Here is a 20,492-nt window from a genome sequence, read left to right as displayed (position 1 = left end):
TACGTAATTAATTGATAAGACAGAGCAACTCCCTTTGTGGGATTGTAGCATTCGAACGATGATTTTGTGGGTCTCGCTTTTTTTAGTCTGAAGTAGCCTCTGTTTATGAGAATTGGAACATGTTTAGTTTTCTAAGCTGTTATAGAATACTGCTCCTTCCAAATACATTCCAAACGTCTTTCCTTCTTTTCTCCTGCTCAACAAATGTAACCTGGGAGGACAATGATAGTGGAGTCATGCAGGACTCGGCGTATACCCCATCCTTTTTAATATTTCATTCTTCCATCTTCACCATCTTCTTTCTTTTGGTCTTGTGTGCCGCTCTCACACTGACGACAACCATATTATTCAAAGCGTGGATGGGTATTGAGACGAATATGAGATTTTGAATCACAGCTTGGCTGCAGTGAGAGGATGGATGAGGATAACTTGGTTCTGCCTTTGTAAAGGGAACACTAAGATTATATCATTTTGTGGGCAAGAGGCCCTTTGCTGTACACCCTGGAGATTGTCTCTTCCATGCTTCTATTCTTCTTCTATGGTTTCCAAGAAAAGGGTAAAAAAAACATAGAGGACCAGTGGGACACTAATAGTCAGTGTCTTCCAATGGGAGAGCTGTAATTTACTAGCTCCTCAGATTAAAACACGTGCTCCACCGCATTCCTAAGAGTGGCAGTTCTGTGATTGTGGGAGCATAAACCAACTCACCTCTCAGTTATTTTCATAGGCTCTTGCAGCCCTGAGAGTTTATATTGCCCACAGACTTAAGCAGCTGAGAATTCCACAGTCAGGATAATAGTTGTGGCTTGTAAGCAGGACCACACCTCAAAACTCCGAAGATCCCTTCACTGACTCCCAATTGGGAAGAGGATCAAGCTCAAGATGGGCTGTCTTACAGGTGCTTAAACTGTAATAGCCATACTCCATTAGCCGCCCCATTTGAGTGGCCAGACTAGAACCCCTCTGACGTCTACTCATTAAAATATCCAAAATAGGAGGAGAGGATCTAGAGCCCAAGGCCCTGCAATTGTGAACAGCCCACCACTGGATATTTGGCAGATAGCAAAATGTGGTGTTTTCTGAAAAGCCCTAAACAAACGTGTCCCCCTTATCCTGTATCTTCTCATGTTTTCTACACAACTATCATTCTGTAATATGTTTTCCTTTGTTTCCTTTGTTGTCCAGCACCTAGAAACTAGCATCATATTAGCCTTACACATTATGTCATTCAATTCAATTCATTCATTTGGTGCATCATTTGTGACAATCGGAATGGCAAAAGCAGCCCTAATTCTGCTTGTGTTTCTAGAGGGAATGTTTTGTTAGATGCGAATTCCCAACATGTTTAAAGTGGATCGAGGGGGCTAGGATTTGCTCAACATCACCAGTGGGATCTTAACACGTGATTGAGAGGTGAACGTCACTGGAAGAAAGCAAGGTGCAGGCCCAGCCATGTGGAATAATGGATGGCTGTGGGGTGCCAGATTCTCAAGAAGAGCGGGGTTGTTCTTGGAGTAAACCATATCTTAAAACCTTGTTACAGTAAACAGTGCCCCACAGATCCAGTCAAACCTTTCACTGCTTCTGGTTCTCTCCAATTGGCATAACTCTCCCCTAGCCTACTAGATTCCAAGTTCCACCCACACTCCCCGGACCTATTCCTTCCAGACATCACTGCAATGCACACTTCCTTGCATTCCTCAATTGCTACCACAGGATTGTTTACTGACGAGAAGGCAGTGTTGGGCAGGGGTGGAACCAAAAGAGGCCCTGGAAATAATGTTCAAAGTGCCCCACATATTACACATTTTCAGCAAGCCCAACCCTTTTCCTATGAGAAAATGTGGAAATAAAATAGGTTACCACACAAAAGAGGCCCAAGATACAGAGGCCTGCCGGGAAATCTCCAGAGTTCCCTATTGGCCAGTCCACCTCTGGTGTTGGGGGCCTTGAACTACGTGGGAACAATTACAGCACGGACAATTCTCAGTCACACTGCGCCCAAGAGTGCAATATAGGCATGTGTTGCAAGTAATTGAAGAGAGATGTGGTTATAAGTCCGATGGATTTATTTGCAAAGTAGCCTGACACGTGTTTCCAGCCTAAACCGACTCTTCATCCTAGGCTGTAAATGGGAGATGGGACCTAAGATAAATTGAATGAAGGACAGTGCCAGAAAACTCTCTCACGGCTTCGCAATTGCGGTAATTTCAGCACAGCAGGAAAAGCCAAAGTGATGTGAAAGGAAGCAGCCTCGGATGAAGAGTCGGTTTAGACTCGAAACACCTGTCAGGCTACTTTGCAAATAAATCCATCGGACTTATAAGCACATCTCTCTTCAATTACTTGAAACACATGCCTATATTGCAATCTTGGGCACAGTGCGACTGAGAATTGCCCGTGCTCTAATTGTTTCCACAACAGTGGCAGTACTCCCACACATCTCAGGCACCTGCAGCCTATGTGCACTCTTAATATTTATTCATACAAGCGTTGTGGTTTTGTGACTTTTTCTGCCAAACCTGTGTTTTTCTTTGAACTACATGGGGTCTGACTCAGTGTTTATTCAGACTGACAGAGTGTAAGGATGCGACTGTTAGACCTGAGAATTATGTTCATCTTGCAGAGAGGAAGGGGGAACATTCTGCACCTTCGGCCCAAAAGTCTTTGTTCATGGGTATTGAATGTGTCACTGTTTTTTACTGTGAGCTTGTGTATAGATTAGAAGGTGGGTTATAAGTGTTCTCAGTTCTTTTCATGTTAACGCAAAGAACTACAAATTGACATTTTGCTATGCCTGCATGTCAGATACTACCAGAGTACAAGCAGGCCATAACAAATGATGGCTGGCTTGAAGGAGCAAGAGTACCTTCATAGGCATATTCAATTGGAGGTTGTACCGTTGATCACAAGATGTACTTGGTAGGTTGTACAAAAGAAATCTTTAGGTTGAGCAGGATGCTGTGATTTTGTAGTCGTTTTTAGCGGGTCTGTTTTAGGTATGTGGACAAGAGTACAGTACACTGTTCCTAGTTGCACCAAAGTTTACCAGTACATCTCATTTTGTGCATATAGGCTTAAGTACCATTCCTTCATCCAGTGGTAAACCTTGTCAAAGCAGGTCATTGTTGGCCTGGCATCCGGACCTGCTATTTAATCAGAGCTGGATAAGAATATAGCCTGCATACATTTATGGTAGCAGATGGTCGTGTGCAATCACCTGGGCTAGGGAATTCATGTTGAACAATAGGGGAGACTGAGAAGATACCTGATGTACCCTACGGATTGCTATTATTTTAGTGGAATGGAATATGCTTATTCTAGTTTAAGTGCAGTTTTTGAGAAAGGAGTGTACCTAAGCTAGGGCAGTTCCAAACGTCCTATATCATTCCACAAGCTATTGAATAGGGCTTGTTGTCACGTTGCCTGCTTTGTGAAACTGTCCCATGTGAGTTATACTAAAAGTCTCCTGACGTGGCTTCTCCCAAGAGCTAATCTGTAAATGTTATGTTTTCATTCTGAAGAGGAAGGCGCCTCTTTGCACCCTTGTGATGACACCTACTGTGGGCCAAACCCAGAGTCCGAACCAGAAGTAAAAGCGGTGGCGTTCTTCCTGCGCCAGCACCGAAAGCAAATCAAGGCATATTTGTCCTTTCACGCGTATGCCCAGATGCTGCTGTATCCCTACTCCTACAAATATGCAACAATCCCAAACTTCGACTGTGTGGTAAGTCCAGAAAATGTCCTTCACGTGTTGCTTTGTTTTCGAGATCAGAAATGTAGTGCTCTTTGCCACAACAAGACCCTCTCTCTGGCACCTACCTCCTGGGAGTAGAAGTGATGTAGCGAAGGAGTTAAGGAAGGCGGTGTTATCATAAAGGTTGTACCTGTCCATAGCCAGTCTTCCCTGGGTGCTCTGATGCCTCTTGGAGTGGAAGATTAGAGGGTGGCTGTTCACCTCTGCCACAGTAGCCCATAGCAAGGTACAGCTCACTTGCATAAATCAGAAAGAACGCAGATAACAGATAGGTACTCCCTGGATCAACAGGGGGTGGGTGTCTGAAAGTCAGGGAACCAGTGTATAACATGCTAGCATGGAGCTTAAAAGACCTGGGATATAGACTAGGGAGAGCCCTAAATAGAATAAACAAAGTTGGCCTAGCCCCATAACAAGTTATCCATGTGCATATTTACATTCCGTGCATGCATGTGCCATGTTCTTAGGAGGAGTAGGCTAGATTCAGTAAGACAGGGCTAGTGCAATAATGAGAGGTGCCTTTCCAAGGTCAATACATTGGGTTTAAGTCTTTACCTAAACAGTACTAGTGGTGGGCTGATGTAGGGGTGGGGCATTCCAGTCTAGGGGTGCAAGTAGGTAAAGGGAGCAGAAGCAGGAAAAGACACAGATGCGCAGGGTACAGAGAAGTTGAGTAGAGAGAAATGCACTCATCTAGATAAGGGGAGCAAGGCCATAAATAGATTTGTATATGAGAAGTACGAATTTAAAGAGGGAGCATTTGAGCAAGAAGAACTCTCCACCGTGGTGTTGGTGTGCAAAGGTGTAGCAGGCTCGGTAGGTTGTACACAACGTGTCTAGTACAGTTGAGAACCTTGTCTAGAGGAGAGAACCGAAAGGATAGGAAAGAAGGGAAGAGAAGAGAAGAGAAGAGAAGAGAAGAGAAGAGAAGAGAAGAGAAGAGAAGAGAAGAGAAGAGAAGAGAAGAGAACCAAGTAGGAGTTTTAAATAGTAGTCATGTTTACTGCGGAAAAGGGTTGAGTGGAATGCTTTTGTGGAGTGAAAAGTGACGTGTGGTGTATTTTATTACATTGAGGGTGTTAATCCTGGCCACAGTGGCAGTTGCTATGATAACTGTTGGAGTCTTAAATCAATGCCAAAGAAGACCCCAACGCCCCAAAGTTCTGAGGAAAGCTGGTTTTACTGTCAACCCAAAAAAATGCCATCTGGCCCAATCCGCTGCTAAGTATTTGTTTTTTTGTTGACAATGGACTGGTTTTGCAGCCCCAAACCGAGAATATTGGAGCAGTAAAGGAGACACCATTAGTAAAAGCTAAGCAAGACCTAAGAGCCTTTCTCGGGTTGAAGGGGTATTATAGATGGTTCATACTGAACTACACTTCCATAACCACCTGTCTTTCCAACAAATTCAGAAATGCATAACCTCAAGAACTTAAATGGGATAAAACGGACCAGGCCTGTTTCATACATATTTGTGGCAAATATTTACGACCCACCAATTAGAAAATTGACCAGCTTCCACTGTGCTTTGTAAAGTCTATTTTCAATGCACATTTTCAGGTGTAATTTCTGATTTCAAATACGCAGTGTGACGTCGACCTATATTGCTGATCAAGGCTGCCTTCTCATTGGTCAGTGCCTGGGTCTGTCGAGCGTGTAGTAAAACATTGAGACATGACACCAGTTCCCGTGCACTGAATGATTTTATAAAGTCTCAAAATGGAGGGGAGCTTAAATGTAAACGTTCTGTAGCTCTAATGTCCGCTGCTGAAGGAGAAGGGTCGGAGTTACATACAACAAAACCTCACAATGTTTGTGACAATGAGGTTTTCTGAGTCTGTTTACAGGCAAGAACTGCTGGCACAGTAGGACGCTGTGCGGAGGAGCAGCGTCCTGAGCAGAACTTGAAACCCTGCCACATGCTTTTGAAATGAGCGTAGTATTTCGCCATGCCTCTAAATCTAGTCCTGGCAAGCAAAGCGCGCCATAAATCCCTAGCACGTGCTGATCTGCGGTGCAATTCAATTCATGCTACAATTGTGCTTCCAGTAATGGTTCCAATTAGACTATTAAATAATTCAGAGCTGCTGGAAACTGGAGAGGCACAGGTCGTGTAGATTGTTGACAGGAGGCATATTCATCTTTTATTCAGTCGCGTTACCACCATCAACTCTCCATGGAGTCTGGGACAATTGTTAGGTGGCTGAAGAGAAATCTGACTTCATTGAAGTCAGCCATTTTAGAAAGTTACGTAAATTGTAAAATGCCACTTGTAACAAAACATCGGCAAACTATGTTAGAATTTCAACTGTCTCGATCTTTCTCTGGTGGATGTCTACCCTGCTATTAAAGAAAGTTTTGTAAATCACACACTTGACTCTCGTGCAGCCTCAGTAATGGAATCTGTGGCTTTGCCAAAAGTGGCGTAGTATTTGAAATAATCGGCAGTGGTGGTTACCTTATTTGCTCTCGCAAATTATCAATATCAGAAGAAGTAGAATGGGTGTGTTGTTTACTTCAAATCTCTCTCCATCCCATCACCACAACAGTTACATAGCCCGGCATGTCCCACTGGATAGCACCTCACTCTCTTCCCCTTCTCTGTCCACTATACCTACAATTTTAGCACCACCGAATACCTTCCTAGCAGTCACTCTAGGCAATAGTTTCTCATTACATAGCCCACAGGTCTCTTGCAGCACTTGATACCATTTTCTGTGTCCCTCCCATGCCTGTTCTTTGCTGTGCTGCAAAGCCAAACACTGCAGCAGTGATTTGGGGAACTTTACGATAGGTAAGGTAGAACAGGTGAGTGTTTAGGGTTTTTCCGAAAAGCCAGCAATGTGGGAAGTGAACAGATAAGGGTAGCAGAGCTTTCCTTGATGGGGAGCAGTGGCAGAAGATGCCTGGGCAGATTAACAAGCATGTTTGAGAAAAGGATGGGAAATGGATATACATTAGAAGAGTTGAAGTAACAGTGTGGGGAAGAATCAGGAATGCCCGCTCCCGAAATTGTCGTCTGAAAGTTACCAAAACTCCAGTACATCACTCTATTCCAACCACCTTGTGCGCCTGACAAGCTGTTTTAAAGACATCCCAGTTCAGCCTTTTATATGTGACCGCAGCAAGACTTTCAGATACCTCTCTCCGAACTCGGCCCACGGACGAAATGCTTTTGGGTAAAGATCCTTGAAAATAATCCCAAGAGTAGAGAGGATATATGTTTGCCAAATTCACATTTTAACAGGAGAGAAATAAAATTTCAAATAAGGTTCGACATCTACAGCCAAACGTCTGGTAAAAAAAATGGAATGAAATCTGGCACTCCTAATTGGAACAGGTAGTTTAAGTGACTGTGTGAAACCTATGCTATAGAATGTACAACCTACCTGTTTCGTTGAATTCTGCATACGTTTGCATAGATAACACACATGTATGCATAAAAAAGGAACATTTTCAGTTGGACCTGACTAGTTAATGTGGATATTTGCACACCCCAATCCGGTGGCAATTGCAAAAGGAAGCCATTTAATGTCCACTCCTTCCATCATGGGCAAGGATAATATTTCAGGGGATTTGGGACCACTTTTCATTACTGTTGGTGAAGCAAATGGAGCGATCTGTTCAACCTATTGCATATCCCTCTTGTACATTAAATAATGTGTAGAGCTAAGCCACAGATAAAATCTAGAATAGTCTCAAATTTACAGATAGCATCCTAATCGTCGGGTCTCCAGTATGTTCTTTTCATGAAAATGTTATGTTTTTAATTTTATAGTGACATTTTTAGTGAAAGTATTTTTCATGAACCACATAGAATACTGCATTTTCCAATGTTAATTCACATGGCTTATTCCAATTGCATTGCTGTGGTCTTTGACCATGAGCCTTGAGGACACAAGATAGCGACTGGGGCATCACCACCTCAGTAATTGACGCATTGGCCCCTGTTTCCATCAAAAAAGTTAAAACTGAAACCTTGGGAAAAACCTAGTTTTCCGAGGGCATAACACAGTACAGGAGAATTAAGAGGCATTGTGAAAGACTATGGAGGGAACAACCCTGCCAGGAGACTCTTGCCACTCATTGCATTGCTGCGACTAAATATGAAAATGCTATTCCTACAGCCAATAGAGAAAACCTCGAAAGTAGGATATCCAAGGTCAAATCAAAACAAAGAGAACTGTTCTCTATTCTTAGGGAGTTAGAGGTAAAGAAGAGCACAGGTCTCGTTGGATACAAAAGTGACACATGGTGCGCTGAGATCCAACATGGGTTCTCAATGAAAATAAAGTGTCATCTGGCCACTATTGAAGCTCACTGCATGAACTCACATCGCCTGGGTAATCATGTGCTGGATAATAAGAATGGCGTGACCGAGTGTCGTGATATACCTCATTCATTTCGTTTCAATCAAATTTCTGAGGACAATCTGACAAACATTGTGAAGAGGTTGAAACCCTCCATCTGCACCAGAGACACGTGTCCAGCCAGCAAAATTAAAGATGCAGTTGGCTGTCTGGCGCCTTATATCACCAAGAGCGTAAAGTCGTCATTTCACACGTCGGTGGTGCCCCCTTGCCTCGAGGATGTCTGAATCACCCTGAAACTGAAAAAGAAGAATCGGGTTCCTGAGGTTGCAGGTAATTACCGCTCCATTACTAACGTCCCTTACTTACTAAAAATATTGGACACGGTGGCTTACTTACAGCTTCAGGAACACATACAAAAATATGGTCTTCTGAGTGCTCAACCGTACTGAAACTGCTATGCTTGACCTTCGGGCTAATCTCGCAAACATTGTGGACCATGGTCAGGTTGCTTTACTTATGTTCCTTGAATTCTCGGCGGCATTTGACTTTGTTGATCATGCCTTGCTGCTCGAGAGGTTCGGAGAAAATTTGAATTGCTCCGAACCCGCCAAATCCTGGATGGCCTCCTTCTTAGGTCCACGTACGGCCAGAGTGCCCACTGGTGGTTTCCAAGATCCTCCAGAATTGTTGTCCTGTGGATTCCCCCAGGGTGCCTGCTTTTCTCCCAACCTGTTCAATTTATACACTCATCCGCTCTTTGACCTCCTGGATGCCGTTGCTCTTAAATATACCAATTATGCTGACGACATCCAGGTGGTCTTTGAGCTAACAGGTGATTACAAAATGGGCACAGCTAAAATTAACCAGATATATTATCTGATTTAGTAATGGATGACCATCAATTCATTGGCCCTTAATAACAATAAGACTGAACTGATGCTTGTAGGGTCAATCCAACGAATACAAAAGTTAGATGCCACATACAGTCAATTCCAAATTGTGGACTCTACCATTCAAGTTAGTCCCTGGGTGAAGACCCTCGGATTCTACCTCGACTCTGGTCTTAACATGAAAAAGCATGTTATGCAAACTAAAGCACAATGTGCCTATACAACAAAATTGATCAGTTAAATTAAGCCATACTCTCTGTCACGAACGTAACAGCATTGACTACTGCTTTAATAAATACCAGAATCGATTACTGTAACAGTCTTCTCATGGGCGCCTCCAAAGGCAACCTAAAAACTTTACAGGTTGCACAAAATAGAGGTGTGAGAGTGGTGTGTGGACTGGCTAGAACAGATCATATTGCCAAGGCTAGGAGATGGTTGCACTGATTGCCTGTCTACCACTGCATCTCACATAACATCCTCTGCCTTACACACAAAGCACCTGCTTACCTGATGCAGCGGCTGCATAAGGCCCCCAACTCCACATCTCCTTTCTACCAATGGGCAAGCTACTTCTGCCCAGATATAAATGTAAAGACTTGGTGGCACCTTCTTCGATACCTACGCACCTAGCCTGTGGAACTCTATTCCGCCTGATCTAAGAAATATCTCATGTCTTTGCAGCTTCAAAAAGGCTATTAGGACTAATCTTTTTAACTAACTCCAAAGACTAGGTAAAGCCCATGGTGCATTTCATGTACTCTAAACTTGGTTAACCCCTCATTGCATTATGTCTGTAAAGTCTGTTTAATAGTTGTGCGCACTGAGGCCCATGGGCGTGCTGCGCATCATAAGAACTTTTTAATAATAATAATAATAATCATCCTACCGCAGGTACTGCATTGGGGTCATTGCCCTTGCTGCCCTACAGTTAAACAAGCATTACATGTGCGTAAAAGGGTCTTCCAGAGTAACTGTCAGAGATGGTCGAGGGTATGTGTCAAGAAGAGTTGCACTTTGCTGGGTATTCACTGTGCTTTAAGTGGGTGGCAAAATCGAGCAGGGTTCTGGCAAGGGGGCGTGGCCCAGTGATTGCTGGGCGTGTTATAAAGGGCGGTGAGTTGTATTCACAGAAGGAGAGTTAAATGCTTAGAAGCGTTGGCACTCTGCCATATCTATTATGATTACTTGGCTACATTTAGAGTGAGATTAAGGCCTTCAGTCATTGGATCCGCTGTTCACAGCCAGTGCTCCTGATGGCTTTTGTGTGCCCTTTGTGTTTCCAGACACTGGGTAAGATGGAGGTTATGAGGTCTGGGTATCGCTCTTGTGCCCACTTCAAATGTTAATCATGGACTTCAGCTGCGGTGTGAGAGTCATGAAGTAAGCGTACCCACTGACACCTAACAAATGTAGAAAGACTGGTTCAGATATGACATTTACACGGCGCTAGTCCTGTAGATATTATGCATATATATATATATATATATATATATATATATATATATAACTAAAGTACAAGCATTCATGTAAGAATATAGTCCAAGTTATGTCAGCACTAAGTCTTTTAACTAAGCTCAATATCAGCCGACACGTGTTTCGACTTGATCGTCGTTCTCAAGGCTATCTTCATTAAATGCTACAAACTCAGTGGTAAGGTAGACTGGGGATGGTGTAGGTGAAAGTCCTCTGAATAGGTTTTCAAAGTTGTCAATTAGGTCACTCGCACCCTTTAATTGTGATTGGAAAGCTAATTTAGTTTGTATATAGCGGCAATCCAAGTAAAGCCGTCTCGCCCATTGCGCGTAATAATGAGATGAAGAACCAAATTGGTGTGGGCTTGAACCCTTAAACATGAAGCTAAGGAAGACAGGGCCCTCCTCGCGATTGGCAATGCATTTAAAATAGGCGATCAGTTCTTGGCTGGAAACAAAAGCTGCCATGACGCTCAGCGCTCAAGTACTCTTTGAGGCAGGTGCCCGCCGTGCTGTTTCAGGACTGCTTGGACTTTCGCTCCTGTTTGCATTTTTGTTTCCTGCACCATGTGTCAAGGAAAATGTGACACTTGGTGCAGGACACAAAAATGGAAATAGGAGCATTGTCCAAGCAGTCCTGAAACAGCAGGGCAGGTACTTGCCTCAAAGATGCGTTGATCGCTGTTCGGCAGCACAATTGATGCCAGCGCATAACCCCTCCCTCCTTCCAGCCCATTCAGTAGGGGGTAGAAAAGAGCCCCGGCAAAGCCCCACCTCAGGACCCATTTTGGATACTGGCTGGGCTGTGCCCCGGGTCACTTAAAGCCCTGGGTATTCATAAACATTTGGCAATTAATCATCTACATATATTTTAACATCTAACTTACACTTGCATGTATCCCACTGTCCGATTCTCAAAGTAGGGAATGCACAGCGCTCCATTGCTCCTGAGCTAGGTTTCGGCTATAAAAAACACAAATTCAAATAGGAAAGGAAAATATTATTTGAATAATGTTGTAATGTTGGGGAGGGAAGTATATTAGGACTAATGTACAGAATTACTTACCTTGTCTAACCATATGGACAAACAGTGCTGGAGAAGCAGGTGCAAGCCATAATGATATGATATGATATGGCATTTATAACGCGCCTATACACAAGTGTTTCAAGGTGCAACGAGGCAAGGGAGGGGGAACAAGGGAGGACAGACAACGATCTTACTAGGCCAGGTGTCTTTCAAATCGCGCAAGTGCGGGGAAGGAGGGGAAGTGCAGTACAAGGATAGTTGAATAAATAAGATAATAGAATGGTCAGCTGGTAGCGGGGTAAGTGCAGACATAAGTGCTGGTAGGGGGTCTGTAGGGATGCAGAAAACAGTCCATGGGGTTGCCAGGGAGGCAGTGCAGGTGTGCAGCTGGCAGGGCCTGGGCCCAAAATCAGAAAGGGGTGGCCAGGTAAGCAGTGCAGTTTCAGCCAGGAATTACGCAGGGGAGAGAAGGAGAGAAAGCGGAGGCAAAGAGGAGGGTTTTGAGGTGCTTCCGGAACCGGAGATGGTTCTCCTCAAGTTTCAGAAAGGCAGGGAGGCTGTTCCAGAGGGAGGCGCCTGCTGAAGAGAGATCTACCACCAACTCGTTGCTTGGAGAAGCGACTGACCCTGAGGGATTTGGAGGCGGATGAGCGAAGAGCTCGAGAGGGAAGATATTTGGGAAGATAGAGTTGAAGGTAATGCAGCCCTAGGCCCCAGAAGGCCTTGTGGACAATGCAAAAGGTTTTGAACTTAATCCTCACAGCCAATGGGAGCCAGTGCAGGGATTTCAGTCCTGTAGAGATACAATCCCTGGGCTTGAGGCCAAGAATAAGTCTCGCAGTCCTGTTCTGGATAGGTTGAAGAGGGGGGATAGTAGAGGCAGGCAGATTAAGATAGAGGCTGTTTCAATAGTCCAGCCTAGGGAAAACCAGGGCTCTGGAGACGGTGAGCTTCTGGGGGAAGGAGAGGAAAGGAAGAATATCTCTGATGAGGTGCAACTGGTAGTGTGACTTCTTAGAGACGTCAGAGATGTGAGGAGAGAAGGAGAGAGTGGAATCGAAGATGACCCTGAGATTTTTAGCCTTGCAGGTGGGATTAGGAAGAGGGCCAAGAGAGGCCATAAAGTATGTGAAACCATACACTTAGGTGTGTCAACTGTGACATGTGCATCGTCCACATACATTGGTTTAAAATATGTTTGATTCACCCTTTAAAATACAACTGGTCGTAAGTGTGAATTACACATGAAATTTACATGCATAAAAGCATCATACTTTCGAAGATCTGGGTCCTTAACTGTTTACTCATTAGCTCATTAGCAGCCAGTTATTGTTCTTTAATTATTTTAGGTTTTAAAAGTTGTACCTTAGCTTATGTCTGGTAGCTTGTTGCAGGCCATCATCAAGCACATGATTATAATTATGGCAGCAATGAGGTTGGATGGGAGGTTGCAGAAATGGTCATAGTTTAGCTCCCAGATGTACGGAAGCTCGTGAATCGCGCTATGATTAGTATAATGCTAGAAATTCGGAGGAAATTCTAATCGGATGTATTTCTTCATCTGCAGGAGTCTGCCGCTTATGATGCAGTGGTTGCTCTCCGTTCAGCGTATGGTGTGAGGTACAAGTATGGGCCGGCATCTAGTACTTTATGTGAGTATTATTGAAATTAACAAAATCGCAATGCTTCCGTGTTTTACCTATACATAAACCAACTTCTAATAATTGAAACGAATTCAAATCCCCTCTGGATACGGAACAGCTGTGAGAATCAGTTCCATGTTCTTCAGCCCCGTCTCACAAATCCTCCATTTTATGCAGATATTCTCAGGCCTCTCCGGATAGCTTGATGCACTAAGAGACAACCTCTCATGAAGATGATTGATGGGCTTGCTGTAAGGCATAAACTTTTTTGGGAGGGAGCAATGCAAATTGATTTTAACCCTGGAATAAAGAGTTGACATGGGATGGGGAATTGACCTCCACGGATAAATGGGGAGCAAGATAAGAAAGTGCCAAATGAGCAGCTCCTAATAGGGGGTGAGCAGAGAGAGGACCTCTTCCCCTCCTGGACTGTCCTGCACTGGCTTTCAGTTGCAAAGAAAATCAGACTTTAAGTCCTGGGTACAGTTCACACGCCTTTCCACTGTCGAAGCCTCTCATTCTTGGCGTTTAAAGATACTCATTACCTACATAGCTCTCCTTCAATATTAGCAGAAAACAAACCTCTGTGGTTCTCCACTTTCTGGGTGGTGGCAGCTACTTTGCTGTTCTGGTGCTGCAGTTCTGGCATTATCCATGCCTTCACATCTGTTATATTGAAGATCATTGTAATTATAGTAAACGTATGCAGCAGCCTGGTCCAATCTGTGTTCATAGTACTCTGCCTGGTAGGAGAGACAAACATTTAATACAGAAATGGCAGCTTCTCTGCATTTAGGCCACAGAGATAGGAGCTTCTTTGTATTAGGTCACCGATAATTCCTTTAATCTGCCCACCCAAACACCTACCAAAGAAATGCGTCTCAATAGTTAATGTACTATGTAACAAAGCCTCTGCCTGGGCTTTGTTAACGACTCGTGAGCCCAGAAAAATTAAATAGATTAAACACAAACTATGGCATAAATGACCACAAAACTCCCTTTTATAATTGTGGATGTTTTATTTTTGAAATAATTCATTGACCACTTCAGCTGAACTAGAACGACATGGTGCCTTAAAACATATTCTCTGTTCAACACATGCATCTTTGATTGATCAAAATCAAAGTCATGGAGTCAATGTATTAGCCTCCCACACTTCTAAACCCAGAAGTGGATACAACATTTTACTACTGCACAGAAAATTCCCAGAAGACTGAATCTTCCCATATGCATTACCCCTTGCCCAGAAATTACATCAACAATGCATGCACCCGACAAAGGCGTCCAGGTCGTCTAAAGTTGTGCAGTCATAGCTTACTCAGAGAGCACTCTCTTTTTTAACATCATGTGTTTGTACAGAGTTTTCTTACTCTGACTTTCAGAATCTCTTTATAAGAACGAAATATATTTCGTTCTTACGTTCTTTTCATGGTTCACTGCGGAAACATCTGGTCTGGTGAAACAATATGTATGATTGCTGTGGCATAGTTTTCTGTTTTTCTTTTTTACCAACCTTGCTTGTCACTGTTTAAAAGAATCATATCGCCACATTTACATCGACCACTGTGATTGTCATATCATGTCTAGTCATGTCAGGCCCTCTGCAGAGGCTTACAGATCTTCTGACGGAGCATCTGTGTCATCAGGGGATTTAAGTTCAGAGGTAGCAATACATCACAGTCACTGGTAGCACAGCTCATTTCTATGGACAGGGCATGCAATGGTGTTGTGGAAGGTTGCCCAAATATTGCCAGTGGTTAGGGTTAAGGTTAATTCATAACCTTTCACCACAGCTCTTTGGGTATATTGTGTCTCTCTATGTGAGAGATGATATGCCCAGATGTGCAACCCTTGCTCGCTGTACCAGAGGAAACTGCACCTCACTGATGAGGCTCAATAATGCTGAAACGTGCCTGGGGTTGCTTGTGTTTCTGTGCAGGGAAGATGTGGCTTAGCAGTGTGGGTTGGAGTGCTCCCATTGGTAGCCTTTCTAGACAGATTTGCATATGGCTGGTCCCCTTCTGCAGTGGAGCAGGCGGTCTAAAAAATGATGGCGTGGAAGGTTGACCAGAGCACATTTTTGCATGTAGTTGGTGACCCTTTATGAGAGTGGGTATGCCCAGATGTGGGTGCCTTGCTTGCTGCGCTTTAGGAAGAAAGCTGCACCTCACTGATGAGGCCCAGCAAGGCAGAAACCTGATTTTGAGTTTGCTTGTGTGTCAGTGCAGAGAGAACGTGGCCTAGCCATTCGGGCTGGACTGCTTCCATTTGTTGGAGTGCTAGATTGATGTGCATACAAATGCTCCCATTCTGTAATGGCACAGATGGCTAAAAAATGGTTGTGCAGAAGGTTTGCCACAAGCCATACCAAGATTAATTCATAGTCTTCCACCTACCACAATATTTGGTTATAACATGGTTATTGGGTGGGGGTCCAAACTGAGAACCTTTAAAAGTATCCTGAGTCTGGGGTAGCATCCCTTTGCATTCCTACATGAGGTGTGATGCCTCAGTCACTCAGCACCACACACACATAGTGACACACACTCTGTTATAACTGTTAATCATTCTTCGTCCCGGTGCTTTCTTGGTTTACATCTTTTCTGATTGACAGGGCTCAAACTCTTTCTCTGTGCTCCTGCCATTCTTCTCCTAGGTCTCTTTACTGTGTGGTCCTCCAGGGCTTTGTCTTGTCTCCCATTTTATTTGACATCTATATTCAGCTTCATGCTAAACTTGCCCACTCCCTTGGCCTCTACTGCTACTCCTACACTGATGATACACAATTAATTGTGCAGCGTAACCTCTCCCAGAAGGATACTGCCACACAGCTAAGAGGTTTCTTGATGACAAGATGGAGATGCTGGTTGTTGGCCCCCCTTCTGCCACTTCTCTGTGGACACCTTCTGTCTGGCCACCTGCCTTCGGTATCTCTCTTATTTCTGTGCAGGCTGTTAAAGACCTGGGGTTTAAAATCTCTTCTTCTCTCTCTACTGAGGATCAGGTTAGCTCTATTTATCAAGTTGGGCATTTCTAACTTAGAGTTCTTTGCAAGGCCCTACCATTTCTTCCTTCGCCCCTGCATGCCCGGTGGTTGCCTCTCTTGTCTTGAGTCGGATTGACTACTGAAATTCCCTTTTTCTAACCCAACCACTGTAATTGACTCGTCGTATACAACTCCTTCAAAATAATGTAGCTCGAGTGGGCTACTGATACCCCATATGGCTCTCATATCTCCCCAGTGCTTTGATCCTTACACAGGCTTCCCGTCTTGAAATGGATTGAATTCAAGTCATTGTGCATAGCCCAAAGGGCATTCTACAGCCAAGGTGTTGAATATTTACAACTCAAGTTTCACCCCTATATGCCAGGGAGCTCTGTGCTCGCAGGGCACCAACCTTTTGCTGTTCCTCACTTTAGGCTTTCCAGGATGGGTGGCTGAGCATTCTCAAAGGCTGCGGCCAAACTCTGGAACTCACTGCCACCTTCTCTGGGGGACACTAAGAACCATTTTCAGTTTAAGCGTTTCCTAAATACTTTTCTTTTCTAGGTGGTTTGCGTTTGTTGTGGTGTTGTATCTGTTGTACTCCTAGCGCCAAGATGCCTCTGGGTGGACGTGCGCTCTATGAATGCACATAACATAACAAAAAACTCAACTCAGCTCTTCCAGAATGTCCCCAGCTGAGACTGCCATTTGCTGTCAAGATCTGACACACACACACACACACACACAGACTGAGACCACTGCAATGAAACATGCTAAATGCTAATTATATATCCAGATGCATTTTGGGGAACCTCACCATCTTCAGACACTAACCAGGATAACAGTGCACAGAACACTATTAGTACATTTTTTGATAAGATAGATGTTTCACGTGGTGATGGGTTTAAACAAATCGTTTAAACCCATCACCAAAAATATGGCTCCCCATTGGACAATTATTCCTTCTGCTTCTGGATCCTTATCTGAGTCTTCTAGAATGATTACTTTCTGGTCATCTCTATCGTATGTGCCGTGGCATGGCATGCATAGCAATCACAAGCACATCTCTGTTAATTCTGAGGAGAATGTAAAAAGTCCTGCCCTTCAGTGGGTTTCGTTCCCGTCATTCGCTTCTTAGCAGGGCAGCAGTTGCAGAATGCTCCCATCACCCCATTTCTCAGTATGTGTGGCTATCCTCGGTCCATTACTTCCTAAACTCGAGTAACAAATGCCAGAGTTCATCCAGGTAGCATATGGGCTTCCCGAGACTTCCTTACCATATAGATAATCTATTTCTAGGTGCTGTCTGTATATCAACATAGTTCTTCCACTGTGATTGTTTTGGATGTGGGGCACAGCACAACCCATGTAAGGACGTAGGCAAGGGCCAGTCATTGTGTACGGCTAACCAGCAGATTTCTTTATTTATTTTTGTATTTTTTTGTATTGTGTATATTGGTTAAATAAATTCTTTTAAACATTTACTCATTTAGCAAAAAACACATATCTTCTAAACTTTGTACGCACAATCATGTCATAAAAAGTATAATTCTAAAAAACAATATAGCTAAAAATTAATTTACTCTTGTTATTTAACTATTTCTTTCCACAGGTAATATAGACTAAAATTAATAACCACATTGTCTCCCATAAATACATTACACCAGAATTGCTCGGTGTGGATAGAATTCAGGGCATGTACCCGGGTCTCGTAGGTCTTAACATATAAAATATTTAGCTTATTTCAATTGGTAAACAAATGTCTAGGGGCTTCAACTTCCATTTTTCATAATATGCACAGACTATCCTGCTAGAGAATATCATTCCAAGCACCACAATTCGCAAGCCTAGGAAGTTGATTGAATCTAAGAAGCATTAAAAAACATCTAAATTTCAAGGTTTTGCAATTTTTTTAATCTATATTCAAGGACTATCAACAGGAAAGGATTGCCTGGAGTATTCCGCATACCTTAGTTTCTTAGCTTGATGAGTGCATCTTTCATTTCAGTCCTAAATAGCTGCTTTAATTTTATTTACTAGTCACATTTTCAGTTACTTCACACGTACATCCTGTTTGTCTAAAAGGTGTTAATATCTTTTCTCCATTCTTTCAAAGCTACGGGACTCACAAAAACACCCTGCTTATTTAAAAAGTGTGCAGATTTAGTTTTATCCTGGCTCATCAGGATTTTAATATAAAAAATTGCATGTCAATATCATTTTTCTAGTAGTTAAGGAATTAATCCCCAGCTCACTGCAGATAGCTTCCACAGGCACACATTGTGATAGTCCTAACGTCGTATGCCAAGGTTTTCCCTCCAATATGCTTAGCCAAACTGTTTCTTTCAGGGTACATATATCTCAAGACCATATAAAATAGCTGGTACCACACATGTTTTATACAGTTCTAACAAACCCTCAGTTGGCTGTACTCCAGAATTTTGAATAAAAGCTCTTATAGCTTTGAACTTTATAACTACCCTATCGGAAATAGATTTAGAAAGGGTCTCTTTGTTCATATTATTAGTGATAAGTACAGCAAGGTATACATAACCCAATACCTCCTCGATCTTCTCCCCTTGTAAAGTCCAATTCTACTTTTATATGTTTCGTCTGTTTGTCTTAATCGTCATAATCTTGGTTTTTCCTAAATTTATACTCAAACCATTTTCTAAGGCGAATCTCTCCAAGGCCCTTAAACTGTTCTGTAAACCTAAGGTTGTTTTACCAAAAATAATAATATCATCCAAGTACGAAAGCCATGCCACTGGGCATTGCGCAGTTTGTGGCTGGATGTTATTACACTTTTGTAGAGTGGTTCCTAAATAAACTAAGTAAATATTAAAAAAGATAGAGGCTAATGTACAACCTTGTTTTAACCCATGGTTAACCTGGTTTTCCTCACTTAAATCACCTATATGATTTATTCTAATCTGCACCCTATTGGTCAGGTGAAGAGCTTTGACAAAATATAAAATTTCCTTATGCAGATGTCGAGACCTCTGTTTTTTTCCCATAAAATTTGGTGATTGACAGTGTCAAAAGCCTTTGTAAAGTCAATAAAACAAATATAGAGGGTCTTACTTTGATCCAGTAGGTGGCTGCGAATTAAATACATTCAAATTCATAGGTTTGTAATGGTGCTAAAACCCTTTCTGAATCCTAACTGTTGGATACTTAGGATATTCTATTTCTCTAACCATGAATTAATGTATTGTAGTAATAATTTACAAAAATCTTAGCACTGCAGTATATCATGGCTAGTATTCTATAATTTCCAGGTGCGTCCCTAGCACCTTTATTATAAACCCAGGATCAGCTGTGACCATTTCCAAGATTCTGGTATTTCACCTGTCCTCACAATACTCTGAAAGATAATAAACAGAATGTGTGCCCATATTGGAGGGTGAGCTTTGAATAAAACATTTGGCAAACCGTCTGGTCCGGGGACCATAGAAGGTTTTAGTTCTTTTATGATTTTTTCAATATCTTCCTTGTTAAATTTGAAAAAAGTGTTATCTTTCAAAGTCTGATAGCTTTAATTTTTTCCATATACATTCTCTCTAATATAAAGAGCTAATATGTCATTTTCCACTCCCCTAGACGAAATAGGATTTATTTCTTTGACTGTCGAATGGTTTGCATTAAATTTATGTAAAATATACCATAACTTTTTCATATCCTTTTCCTTTAGTACTGACCACATTGCTTTCCACTGAGCTGAAGCTGTGGTGCCCTTATGCATTTTATTCCAATTTCTGAAATAGGATCTTAACTTTTTAATGCTGTGCTTTTTGTCCACCTCACACGCTACATGTTTGTGACCCATTGTATGTCCTTCATAAGCTGCTTCTTTTTTAATAAAAAACCTTATTGTCATACACTTTCTGATATATTTTATTTGCAATGTGGATTTTTTTCCTTTGTTCTCTTACAATATCTGAATTAAAAGAATTAATAATCTGGTAAAACGACTTAATATTTGTGAAGTTCATTGCATCTCCTTTCACTAATCTAGTACCAATCTTAGTCACATTACTTTCCATCCAACTTATTCTATTACCTCCGCTACTGGCTTTGATCCCTCCAGTCAATTGATTATAAGGAAGAGCAACCTTAAAACCAAGAATAAATTCAATGATAGCATGATCACTGAGGTCATTAGGGAAAAGGATAAAATTATGAACATGCATAGAACCATTTATTGTAGTTAGAATAAAGTCAATCCATGAATAGTGTACGCCATTCGACCAAGTATAATACAGTTCATCACCCTTCACATTTACTAATTGGAACGATTGGTGTGCTTGAAAGAATAAAAGCCAACAGCTACTGTTATTTCTTATTTCCTCTTCAGAGGTTCCCAGAGACCAATTGGTTCATCATATAGGAGTATTCCTG

The 20,492-nt window shown here is 42.5% G+C and overlaps 1 protein-coding gene across 5 annotated transcripts in view; it reads left to right on the top strand.

Moving 5' to 3' along the window:
• The window catches only part of CPA6 (carboxypeptidase A6), a 1,211,288-nt gene that overhangs the window by 1,172,609 nt on the left and 18,187 nt on the right, over nt 1-20,492 (top strand). For all 5 annotated transcript variants that reach the window (XM_069621150.1, XM_069621152.1, XM_069621153.1 and 2 more), the window contains exons 9-10: nt 3,525-3,727; nt 13,030-13,114. In XM_069621150.1, coding sequence (XP_069477251.1) covers nt 3,525-3,727; nt 13,030-13,114 — 288 coding nt within the window. The remainder of the gene's footprint in view (nt 1-3,524; nt 3,728-13,029; nt 13,115-20,492) is intronic.

Source organism: Ambystoma mexicanum, chromosome 5q (genome assembly GCF_040938575.1).
Source record: "Ambystoma mexicanum isolate Mex_15411 chromosome 5q, UKY_AmexF1_1, whole genome shotgun sequence".
Classification (NCBI taxonomy): domain Eukaryota; kingdom Metazoa; phylum Chordata; class Amphibia; order Caudata; family Ambystomatidae; genus Ambystoma; species Ambystoma mexicanum.
The sequence above is the reverse complement of the archived record's forward strand: the minus strand, read 5'-3'. Positions and strand labels throughout refer to the sequence as shown.